This window comes from Choloepus didactylus, chromosome 1 (genome assembly GCF_015220235.1).
Source record: "Choloepus didactylus isolate mChoDid1 chromosome 1, mChoDid1.pri, whole genome shotgun sequence".
Taxonomy (NCBI): domain Eukaryota; kingdom Metazoa; phylum Chordata; class Mammalia; order Pilosa; family Megalonychidae; genus Choloepus; species Choloepus didactylus.
The window spans coordinates 233509714-233522355 of record NC_051307.1 but is presented as its reverse complement, the minus strand read 5'-3'; the positions used below and the strand labels follow the sequence as shown (position 1 = coordinate 233522355).

Here is a 12642-nt window from a genome sequence, read left to right as displayed (position 1 = left end):
TCAACCCCCCCCCCGCCCTTTAAAGTAAAAGTAAATCATTTTAATAGATTTTCACTTTATTAATTCAGCATGGCTTTCTACTATGCATGAGAATCAATTTCGTTTGACTGGTTTCATATTTATTTATTTTCCAGCACAGAGCAATCTGGTCAAGCTGAACTGTTTATTCTTAAAGAGCACAAAGTACCCCGTCCTCAAAGAGTTTTCTCAACTTTAATATTTTCAAAGAGCCCTATGAGGCAGCTTAGCATGGTGGTTTCTCACGGAAATCTTTTATTTGGAAGATGGCAAAATAGACTTTGACTTTTACAAGTCCACTAGTTGCTTATCTTCATATCACAGCTTGTTTGGGTATGTGGTAAAGAATGAAGAATAAGTAGATTTTTCCAAACTCATGAGTGAGGTAACTTCATTTTTAAAAGTCAACCAGAATGATGAAACCCTCCTAATGGTGTGATTTGTTCTAGGGTCCTTTTGACACTAAAGAAAGGAAATAAGGGGAATAGTAATCCTTGTTCACAATCTTCCATCACAAGTACTCTTATTTATGGCATTACGGAGCTTTCTCTTCCAGCCATCGTTCCACAGGGAGTTGATTTATACTTGCTGCAGAATCAAAAGCGTGAAGAAATCTACTTTCAGAGTCAGAGCTGGTGACGGCCTTCTTATTTCTTGTCAAATGGATCAGACCACACTTTTAACCCTGGTGACTGCCCATCTGCTTGAACAGTACCAGCTCGATTTATGGTTTGTTCCTTCCGGTACTCCTTCAGCCGCATGAGGGGATGGAAGTAGATAGGGTAGAAGGCATCGCAAATGAGGGAGACAAAGCCACTGAAGATGAGTGCGGTGCACAGGTTGTGGGATATGGCGCCGGGTGAGGGGCTGCCCTGACCTGCACTCTCGGGATCTCAGCTCCCTTTTCCTTGTTCCAAATTGCTGCGTCAGTTACCATGGACAAAGTAGAAGGCCGTCGTAAGCAGGGGCCTTCCTGTTTCAGCTGACATTGACTCAGAGTCACCTTGAAGGTCAGAGCCCGGTGGTCTTTCTGAAATCCTCGGGCCCCCCTGTTTGGTCCCCAGTGGAAGAGACGGAGCCTGGGGCAGTTCAGCAAAGTGCTCAAGGTAACAAGTAGTGGCAGAGCCAGGACTGGATCTCTGGGTGCAGATCCTGGATTATTGCCTCCCAGACCCTGACTCTGTCTCTGTTGTTTCATCACCTCTTTTTTGTCCATTTGTGTGTGTGTGTGTGTGTGTGTGTGTGTGTGTGTGTGTATGTATTTTCCCTCAAGTTCACTTGTTTGTTTTAATGTGGCTGTTTGCTGGGCTCTAAGCCCAGTTTGATTTAAATTTTGTTTATTGTTTATTTGACACCCCAGATTCTGTTTGTGATAGGACTTTCATATTATTGTTGCTGTTGAATCATTCTTTTTTTAAGCATATGGGCAAAATAAAAATCCAAATTTAAAGCCTAAGGAAGCTTGTTTAATATGAATTTACACAATAAGTTAATAGAGCCTAATTGCCGTGAAAAGGCACAAAATGTAGTTAAGTGCTAGTCATAGTTGAGAAGTGGTGAGTGATCCTTCATTTGTCAAGTCAAGAACCTTTTCTGAGGAAACATTCCTGGCGGCACATTCCAGACTCCACTCACCTTTCCACTGTGTTCTCACAACACTTAGCTCAAATGCCTGCATGATGCATTTGCCACTTGATTACAATTAGCTGTTTCCATGTAAACTGGCTCATACCATTCCACTGTAGGTGGGATACAATAGATCCTCTTAACCATGTTATAGGATGCTCTGGACTGTCTGCTCTTTGTCTTCCCCTCTAATTTAATTTAGTCACCCAACTTTTTGGAGAATTCTGGCCATTATAGCCAGCCCCTTTCCCCTTCCTTAGATTCCCTGATGTTCCCTTTGTATGGGTACACCCTTCAGCCTGGAAGTCTTCCTCTCACTCCGTTCCTGGCCAATTCCTTCTCATTCATGTTGTCTCATTTAAACATTGTTTTCTCAGGGAGGTCCACCCTTGTATCCCAGACTCAATTAGGACCCTCCTCTCCCTATTCTCTCTTACATGGCCCCTTTTATTTTTATGGCACTTACATTAATTTATTATTCATTTGTTTCTGTGATTATTTATGATGCTGAAGTGGAGACAAGGGTAACTCTTGAAACACAATCCCAATGAAATGGATCAGGATGTTCCCCTTATGGCAAAGGCAGGAAAGGAAGAGAAGGGGGTGGAGAGGTGTGGGTAGAACATGTGGTAGGAGATGGACGGAATCCTGTCTGGTAGCTTTCATTGTCTCTATGAAGTGTGAGACAAAATCTTAGAGAGGTCATGCGGGAGGCGGGGTTAAAATATTTACCTTTATGTGACTCAGTTTCTTCATCCATAACATAAGGATAATAATAAGAACTTATTTGTGGGTTTATGGAGATTAAGTAGAGAGCTAGATGTATATGTGTATATGTGAATATATTTATCTATACGTATCTGCACATCTATACATAGATATAGACATGTAGATTGCACACATAGGCAATCACAGTGGAGAGAGCACAGTACTGCATGTAAGAGCAGAGAGGTTGGAGAAGGATTGGCTTGACTGAATCCAGCCTTCATCACTTGTTAAGTTATCATTTACATTACTTCATTTCCTGGGTAGGTTATTTAACCTTTCCTTTCTCATTTGTAAAGTTGGGGTAACAACAACAGACACTTAGTGAGTGCTTAGTCTGGGTAGTATTCTGTTAAATATTATCTCATCTCCTGCTACGTTCCACATACTACTCTATTCTTTCATATGTTCCTTACAACCCTGGAAGAGGTTTTATTAGCATCTTTAATTTATAGCTGCAAAAACAGGAACAGAAAGTTAAAGTAGGTGGTACAGGTGGGATTTGAACCAGACCATCTAGCTTTAGAGCACATCCTCTTGACCTTCTGCTCCACTGCTTCTCTGGGGCCTACTTCACCCTGTGAAGATGAAGTGAGGTAATGCTTGTGAAGCACTTAGAATAGTGCCTGGCATATAGAAATTTTAGCTATTATTGTTATTTGTGGAGAATTAGGAAAGGATGTGTCAGTTGTGGGTAGCAGGACAGCCTTCTTACTAGAAAAAAAATAAATACTGGGCAGTGTTCAATGTCCACTGAAGACAAATAGTTTGGTTGCGTAACTTTTCTCCAGCAATGCCTATATTTTATACAGGATTTAGTTCCAGTATGAGCATGGTGGCACAAGACAGCAATTTCCTTCTTTTCCTTTTCAATATCATACCAAAGGAAAATGACAAATAGGGAAAATCCTGATAACTCCTTTTTCCTTGAAAGTAGGTGACAGATATAATATGCTGAGTCAAAAGTGACTAAGACACAGAAGCCACGGAGGTGACATGCAACATAAGCTGCATTGGGAAAGGGGGGTAGGGTGTGGAGAATGAAAAGCCAAATAGAACAGGCACAAAAGTTTGCTTTCTCTAGGTGACGAGCTTACTCTGAAGTCACAAATCTAAATCCCTGGGATACAACAAGAAATAAAAGATTCAAGGAGGAGAAAGCAGAAATCTAACAGAAGCCACACAGGGAAAAAATGCAATAAAGATGACCCGAGAAGAGTGAAATGAGACAACGGAGCAAATTTCAGAAAAATGGCAGCAGAAATACACTTGCTAAAGGAACATATAGGCCAGGAAAGTCCTTAAAAGGGAACTGGTATAACCTAGATGCAAAGCTACTTGAGGAAAAAATGTGGAAAAAGAAACAATTTATTAGATGACGATAACTAGCCAGGAGATGGTATCCTAAAACAGTTGTACATTTGGATCCAATGTTTTGCCATTAACGAAGGAAAAAATCTGAGACGATCACTGCTTTGAATGAAGAGCAAAGTAAAAATACAGGAACTCAGAAAAGAATGAGAAAACAGGAGATGCTAAGAAAATAAAAGATAAAATGTGAGCTGGAAGAATTCAGGAAAGATGTAGAAAGAAAAATGAAAACCATAATTAACATGAAGATGAATTTAGAAAGTGGCCCAAGAAATCTCAAGAACTGAATTTGGATTGAATTACTCTAGATCACTAGTGCCCCTCGGCATCTGACAGAAGCAAATATGAGTCTTTTATGAGTATAGACCTTGTATCAGTCATTTATAGATAGGTTTGTATATAGCAGGCAACCCCAAAGTTTCAGTGTGTTAGAAAGACAAAAGTTTATTTCTCACTCATGTGACAAACTGTAACCCTCAGGGTTCCATTCTCATGTGGAATATACCCCTTTCATGACAAAAGACAGAGAGAGATGATGCCACCATGCTTAGAAGTGGCATATGTTACATTTATTCACATTTCATTGGCCAGAGTAAGTCACATTGCCAATTCACATGCTCGTGGGGCAGAAGCAGAATCCTTTCTCACAGTTACCAGTCCCTGGGAGTACCCAAACACTGGGAAACAGTAATAACATTGTCCACAGACTTCAAATTATTTCTACAAATAACTTTTCAAAAACAACATATATAATGAAAGAAAACCAGGTACTCCGGGAGTCAAAGAAATGTGAACAAGCAGACCTACAGATATGCCAGGTTTTAGAGTTTCTAGACAAAGATTGTAAAACAAATATGATTACTGTGCTAAAGAAAACAAATTCTGCAAGGAACCTAGGGAAACTATGGCAGTGATCATAAAAAGTGATATTGCAGATTTGAAAGCAATCTACCTAGAAATTCTAGAACTTAAAAGCACAATAACTAAAAATAAGAATTGAAAGGATATGTTTAACAGCAGATTAGACACTGGCAAATAGAGTTAAAAGTGGGAGATAGTGTCACAAAGAAGCTATCAAGAATAAAGCATGGATTAATATTTTAGAAGAGGCAAAGTAAATTCATTTGTGTTTACTTTTAAAATATAAATCAGATGTTAGGACATTTCAGTAAAGGGCTCTTAGTTAAATTTTTGTAGAACTGTAAAGATCTTACTATTTTGGCATTTCTGTTTAATAATAACAAAGATGCTTAGAACCAAAAAATTATTTTCAAGGAAATAAAAATAAACTAGAATATACAAGAAACTCTGAGACTGAAGACTAGAGAGGGAAGATTGGAAATACTGGATATTAAAATAAAGTCTCAGTATTAAAACAGTGTAATCCACACAAAAAATAAAATATCTAGGAAACAGTTTAATCTAGGAGATTAAAGATTTATATCCTGAAAATTGCAAAATATTGCTGAAAGAAATTAAAGAAGACCTAAAATGGAATGACATTGTATTCATGGATTAGAAGACTTAATGTTATTAAGTTGTCAATACAATCTGCAGTGAGCTACAAATTCAGTGCAATCCCTGTCACAATTCCAAAGGCATTTTTTTTCAGAAATGGAAAAGCCTTTCCTCAATTCATATACAATTGCAAGGGGGCTCCAAATAGCCAAAACAATCTTGAAAGAGAAGAACCAAGTTGGAGGACTCATACTTTCTATTTCAAAACTTACTACAAAGCTACAGTAATCAAAACAATGTAGTACTGACATAAGGATAGAATTGAGAGTCAAGAAATAAACCTTCACATTTACAGTTAATTGATTTTTGACAAGGGTGCCAAGTCTTTTCAATGGGGAAAGAATAGTCTCTTCAAACAGTGGTGCTGGGAAAACTGGGTATTCACATGCAAAAGAATGAAGTTGGACACCTACATCATACCATATCAAATTTTAACTCAAAATGGATCAAAGACTTAAATTTAAGAGCTAAAACCATAAAGCTCTTAGAAGAGAATTTAGGGTAAATTTTCATGACCTTGGATTTGGCAATGGATTCATAGTTATGACACCAAAAGCATGAGCAACACAGAAAAAAATGAATAAAGTGAATTTTATCAAAATTAAAACTTTTAACCCTCAAAGGACACTATCAAGAGAGTCAAAAGACAACCCACTGAATAGGAGAAAATATTTGCAAATCACATACCTGATAGGGGTCTAATATCCAGGCTATATAAAGAGCTCCTCAATAAAAGGACAACCCAATTAATAAATGAATAAAGGATTTGAGTAGACATTTCTCCAAAGAAGGTATACAAATGGCCAGCAAGCACCTGAAAAGATGTTCAGCCTCATTAGTTACAAGGGAAATGCAAATCAAAACTACAGTGAGGTGCCACTTTGTACCGATTATGATGGCAATAATAATAATAATAATAATAAAATAGAAAATAGCATCTTTTAGCAAGGATTTGGAGAAATTGTAATCCTTATATATTGTTGGAATGTATATTGGTTGAGCATCTGTGGAAAACAATTTGGCAGTTTCTCAAACAGTTAAACAGAATTATTTTATGACCCCATGATTCCACTCATAGGTATATGTATATACCTGTAAGAATTGAAAATAGTACTTAAATAAGCACATGTACACACATGTTAATAGCAGCATTATTCACAATAGCCAAAAAGTGGAAACAGCCCAAATGTCCATCAAAGGATGAATGGATAAGCAAATTTGGAAATATGCATAAAAAAGAGTATTATTCAGCCATAAAAAGCTATACATGCTACAATGTGGTTAAACCTCCAACACATTATGCTAAGTAAAATAAGCCAGACACAGAGTCACAGGTTGTATGATTCCATTTATAGGCATACCTCGTTTTATTGGGCTTTGCTTTATTGCACTTCACAGATCCTGCTTGTTTTTTTGCTTGTTTGTTTGTTTGTTTTACAAATTGAAGGTTTGTGGCAACCCTGCATTGAGCAGGTCTTGTAATGCCATTTTTCCCAGCAGCATGCGTTCACTTTATGTCTCTGTGTCACACTTTAAGGTACATACATTGGCTTTTTAGATATGCTACTGAACACTTTATAGACTACTGTATAGTGTCAAGATAACTTTTATATGCACTGGGAAACCAGAAAATCCAGGTGACTTGCTTTATTATGGTGGTCTAGAACTAAGCCTGCAATATCTCCAAGGTATGCCTGTATATGAAATATCTAGAACAGATAAATCCATAGACTGTGCATAGATTGGTGGTTGCCAGGGGTTAGGGGGAGGGGTAGTGTGAGAAACTACTTAATGGGTACAAGGCTTTACTTTGGAATGATGGAAATATTTTGGGACTAGATAGAGGTGGTGGTTACATAAAATGGTGGATGTACTATATGCCACCGAATGTTCATTTTCAAATGGTTAATTTCATGTTACGTTTGACCTCAATAAATTATTTAAAAATAAAGTGTGGTACTGGTGCACAGGTACCTAAAGGAATAGAAAATAATATCCAAAAATGGATCCCAAAACATAAGAAACTTTACCTTTTAACAAAGGAGGCATTTTATATGGGAATGGAAGATACAAATTGGAGAGATGGACTATTCAATACAACTGGTACAACTAGAGAGTCTTTTGGGGAAAAAAATGTTGCATCTATCTCTTATAGCAAATGCCAAGAAAAATTCCAAATGCATAAAAAATTTAAAGTGAAAAAAATCATAAAATTATTGCAAGAAAGTGTGGAAGAATCCCATATTCCTCCCCTATATCCCCCTCTCATATACATTTAGCATTGGCGTATTGCCTTTGTTACGTTTAATGGAGGTATATTACAATGTTACTGTTGACCATAGACTCCAGTTTGCTTTGATTATGTTTTTTCCTGAATACCATCCCTTTTTCAAATTTCTACATGGTTGACATTCATTTGCTTTCCCACATGCAAAAACATTTTTATATTTGTATATTTAGTAACAGTCATTGGCCACTCCAGTTTTTGCCACGTTATACAGTCCCAGTCTTTATCATCTGTCTTTACCTCTGGTGTCATACATTCTCCTATCCCACCTCTTTCAGCTTTACTCACAGACATCTTTGTTCAGTGTACTTACAATACTGTGCTACCATCACCCAGTATTATGCTATCTATTTCTGGATCTATGCAATCAATCCTAAACATTCTGTAGTCCTTCAGCAGCGAATGGCTGATCTCTGCCCTCTTTCTATCTCCTGGTCGCCTGTGTTGTCAGCTTTTAACTCCCAAAGTTTGTTCTGGTTCTTTCTGATGTAAGGAAAATGTTCAGAGATAGATTGTGGTGATGAACGCATAACTATGTTATCAACTGTGGACAGTGGATTGTATATCATGGATGATTGTATGGTGTGTGAATGTATTTCAATAAAACTGAATTTAATAAAAAAAAAAAGTGGAAGAACTACATCACAATCTTGGAATAGAGAATGTCTTACTAATTATCTCGCAAAATCTAGAAACTATAAGAGATGATTTATGAACTTGACTGCATAAATTTAAAAAGATTACTGCATAGCAAAAATCACCATAAATAAAATCAAAATACAAATGATTAAATAGGAAAAATTTCACAGTTCATTTGTAGATAAGGGCTAGTTCATATTTGCCAAATGCTTGTCTAAGGACAGACAGTAAAACTGACAAAAATCTCTGCTTTCTTGCACCTTAGTTTACACCTTTGCGTCTTCCTCATGTATAAAGAGCTCCTAGATATTGATAAGAATAAGTCCAACTACCTAATAAAAAAGTGAGAAAAAGAGACGGATCACAGAAAAGAAAGAGCAATTGTTTCTGAAATAAAAAGATATCAATTTGACTCATAAGAGAAATAATTAAGCTACATTTAGGATGTTTCACCTATCAGACTGACACAGTCTAGAAGTTTAACACAATCAGTTGGTGAGGCTGTGGAGAACGGGTTCATTCATATTCTGTCTGTGGGATCTAAGTTGATACAACCACAATGGAAGGCAGTTTGGAATACAAAAAAAATGTAAAAGCAAAGACCCTTTGAGCCAATAATTTTCCTTTGAGGAATTCAGACTCAGTTTTACAGGTGAAAACAGTTATTTGTAAAATGTTGTCTATTGAGTACTGTTTGTAATATCAAAAGATTAGAATCTTCTCACATATTCATCAATAGGGGATTAATTACATTATACTACATCTATCCCAGAGCTCAGCAAACTATGGCCCATGGGCCAGGTCCATTTACCACCTGTTTTTGTAAGGCACAAAGCTAAGTGCAGCAGGCTGGAAACTTAGGAGGTGATCCTGCAGTCTTAAGGCAGCATTCTTTTTTTCTTTCTAGGAAACTTCAGTTTTGCTCTCAAGGCCTTCAACTGATTGGACAAGGCCCACCTACATTTTTGAGAATAATCACTTTTACTCAAGGTCAACTGATTGTCGATGTTAACCACATCTACAGAATACCTTCACAGCAACGCATAGACTAGCGTTTGACCAAGCAATTGGGCACCATAACCTAGCCAAGGTGACACATAGCGTTAACCTCACAAGGAGTCAGGACAGAGATCATGTGATACCATCGCTTCACACTGCTGCTTGGCGCAAAGCAAACTGCAGTGACAGTTATAACCTGACTATATTTCAAGTGCCAGATTGTTAATATGTAGAATTTCATGGCCTAAATATAACAAAGTTATAGATCTCCATGCTTGTAAACAACAATTTTACTTAAAAGTAATATTTACATATTCAGGATCAAAGTCTTCTGGAGAGAATAAAGGACCATTCTATATGTACACAACTTAAAAAAAAAAAAAAAGGTGGCAGAATATAGATTTGATATCATTCGATCATTTCCTAGAACAACAGAAATCCAAGGACAAAATAACATTTTATCAAAACGTTGATTCCAGATTCTTGATCCAGAGTTATGTAACCCACTAGAAAATGCTAAATTTATTTGAGAGAACGCATGCACTAATTCTTATGACTCAAAAGCTTTAATGCTATTTCTGATGGTGCCCTGTTTCACAGCATACTTTTATATGTGTTGCAAACCAAACTTTTTTCTGTCTGCTGCCAAAATAAACATTTGCTCCAGCAGTTGCAACTGTGGCACTTTTCTAGCACTTCTCAGCCTGCATCAGCATTTGCTATGGTATTTTCACTCTGTGGTTCTCATGGAAACCATTCCTACTCTCTCCTGAGTCATGTTGTGTCTGCCTTTCAGGTGTAATTCAATTAACATCCTGTTAATTTATCAGTGGATTAGGTAATTATTAAATATGCTTGATCAAAATCTACCTGTCGTCTCTTCTTTAGCCATGCAGCCAGAAAGATTTGTCAGTTTCAGCACGTCTATGCCTGCCCTTGAGAAGACATAATACACTGGTGGGGGAAAAATTTTTTTTAACAGGATTCTTAATGAATCAAAACATACTCACATTGAATGATTAGAAGTTTCCAGTTAATTACTAGAAAGGAAAATAAAATTAAATTACAATTCAGCTTTTACATGGGTTATGGAGTGAATGCTAAGATAGGCCTTTTCGATCATCGTTGTGTTATAAGGAAAGAAGTATGTTGAGAGATGCACTTTCACGTGATAGTTGCCAAAACTGATCAAGCTATATACCTAAAATGAGTACATTTTATTTTATGTGAATTATACTTTAATAAAGCTATACCTAAAATGAGTACGTTTTATTTTATGTGAATTATACTTTAATACAGTTATTAAGGATTCAAAATAAAAAATAAAATATACTTAACTAGAAAAACCAAACATTATATTCCAAGATAGTTATAAAATAATGAAGAAATGATACAGTTTTCTAGAAGGTGTAATTTTTTGGTTGCGTTTATTTTTCAAACTGCAAATAGAAAATGTCAGCATAAAAAGGAATCTTGTTTAATTATCCTGATTTTTACAGTTTGGTGACTGAACATTGGAGTTTTTGCAAATTGATCAGTGAGTGTTTCGTTGAGAGCTAATGTAACTTTTGGCTTAGTTTTCAGGGTTTTCCAGAAGTAATGAGTGCAGGTTCATAAAATATCTGTAATTCATTGTTAATGTCAAAACAATTAGTGATAAAAGATACAAGCCTCAGTATTTTATTTTATATATAAAATTACATTATCAAATTTTTGTAATTGTTTCTAAATGCTTACTCTCAATTTCTGTCTGTGTCTCGTCCAGGATGGGTAACAGCCACGTCACCTGTCTTCCAGCTTTGTGGGCCTCACTTTGAAAGGCACTGGTCTAAAAGACTGGATTCAGCAAGTTGTCCCAGATAGTTACTGAGGGTGAGTACACAAGCAGTGCTTGGGAGCATTGCAAGTAATCCACTATATTTGACCAGTATCCATTTTGCTGCTATAAAGCCAATGGAAACAAGTAATTTTCATCATACATGCTATGCGTTGTTTGAATACATATGTGTCCCATTACGAGCCATAAGTTGCTTGAAGCAGACCCATGACCTAATTGAATCTCTCTTTTAAAGACTAGGCTAGGCTCGATATAATACTTGTAGAACTCATTGTTCTTTGAAAGTATACCACCTGTGTTTGAGTTCTCTATACCATCATCAATGAAATTGACTTACCATTAGAACAAGGCCATATTTTCAACATGACTGAAGATTTTGATGGAAGACAAACAAAACAGAGTCATAGTTCTACCATTAATTACCATAGGGCCATAGCAAAGCAAACCTTGTTTGATAATATATGTGAACTCTTTGATTTTATGAAGCAGTGAAATATAAAATCGAACACTCTGGGCTATTGCCACAGCATATTTAACTCAGTTTCATGAATTAGGAAGCAAGACTGTGTCGAACAGTAGCCTATAAAGGTAAATTATGTAACTGTTTAACAGAGTAGTAAATTTTTTTGCCAACAACCAGAGAGTTGTCCATTCCTCAGCTTTCTATTTTTTTCAGAGGACATACTTCAGGAATGTGCACCAGGAAGATCAATACAGAATATGATTCAGAGAGAGCTAAATCAAATGTGGAACTTGAAGGAATATTCAAGGTAAGTTAGAAAATTCACACATTGGGGGCCACCTTATAACCAGGATATAATTTAAATAATATAAAATGACAATATTGGTTATTACTTATATTTTATTATTTAAAGCCAGATTAGTAATCTCTATAAAAATATTATTTTTTTGATTATTAGTTCACTGCAACCATCACTTCCCTTTGGTATCAGTGAAGACCATGGTCAGTCTGGGATTGGCAGTTGGAGAGACATGAGAGAAGTTTCTGGAGAAGGGAAAATCAGAGGATAGTGGGAGGTGGTCCCAATGGGAAGGGATGGAGAGGCCAGAGAGGGAAGGTAGTATAAAGGAACACAGAGGAAACTGGAGAGGCCCCATGAACTGACAACGTCGAAACACTGGCCCTGATGCACGTGGAAAACGCAGGAGTAAATATATTCTTCAGTTCTTCGATGCTTGGTTCATATCCCAGCTTTACCTACAAGTTTGTGTGACCCTGGGGAAGTTATGTGATGTGTCTGTACCTTAGTTTATCACCTATAAGGTATACCTTTTTATTGTGAGGATTAAGTAGTATAATACCTGTAAGTCAGGGTGTCTGTCTAATGGTACCCCTCCCACAGAATGTTAGCTTCTTATACTGAGTATGTTTCTTTTTTTAATTCATTTTATTGACATTGGGCACCTATTATGTTCTAAGCACATCCAATAAACAAGTAAAGTGAATGGACAATTATGTCTGTAAAATTTTTGAGCAGAGGTATAAAGGAAACAAATAGGAGCCTGGGAGAAAGGAGGAGTGTCAAGTCCTCAAGAGCTCATCTAGAAGGACACTGCTGCC

General features: G+C 36.7%; 2 protein-coding genes across 2 annotated transcripts in view; one reads left to right on the top strand and one right to left on the bottom strand.

Moving 5' to 3' along the window:
- The window catches only part of CRBN (cereblon), a 422075-nt gene that overhangs the window by 47555 nt on the left and 361878 nt on the right, over positions 1 to 12642 (top strand). The window contains exons 2-3 of the mRNA XM_037800583.1: positions 10989 to 11095; positions 11737 to 11830. The gene's annotated coding sequence lies outside the window, so the exon portion shown is untranslated. The remainder of the gene's footprint in view (positions 1 to 10988; positions 11096 to 11736; positions 11831 to 12642) is intronic.
- On the bottom strand, positions 666 to 1696 carry LOC119527056 (small integral membrane protein 20-like). Its single transcript, XM_037826691.1, has 2 exons — positions 1654 to 1696; positions 666 to 895 (listed from the first exon to the last, which is right to left on the bottom strand). The coding sequence occupies exons 1-2, from the start codon at positions 1694 to 1696 to the stop codon at positions 666 to 668; spliced, it is 273 nt and encodes a 90-aa protein (XP_037682619.1).

What these genes read in the sequence shown, in the direction of transcription:
- LOC119527056 (XM_037826691.1), bottom strand. Translation starts at nt 1,696, where the DNA reads ATGCAGGCATTTGAGCTAAGTGTTGTGAGAACACAGTGGAAAG. An exon ending in TGTGAGAACACAGTGGAAAG is followed by an intron (nt 896 to 1,653) that starts GTGAGTGGAGTC and finishes CCGAGAGTGCAG; the next exon opens with GTCAGGGCAGCCCCTCACCC.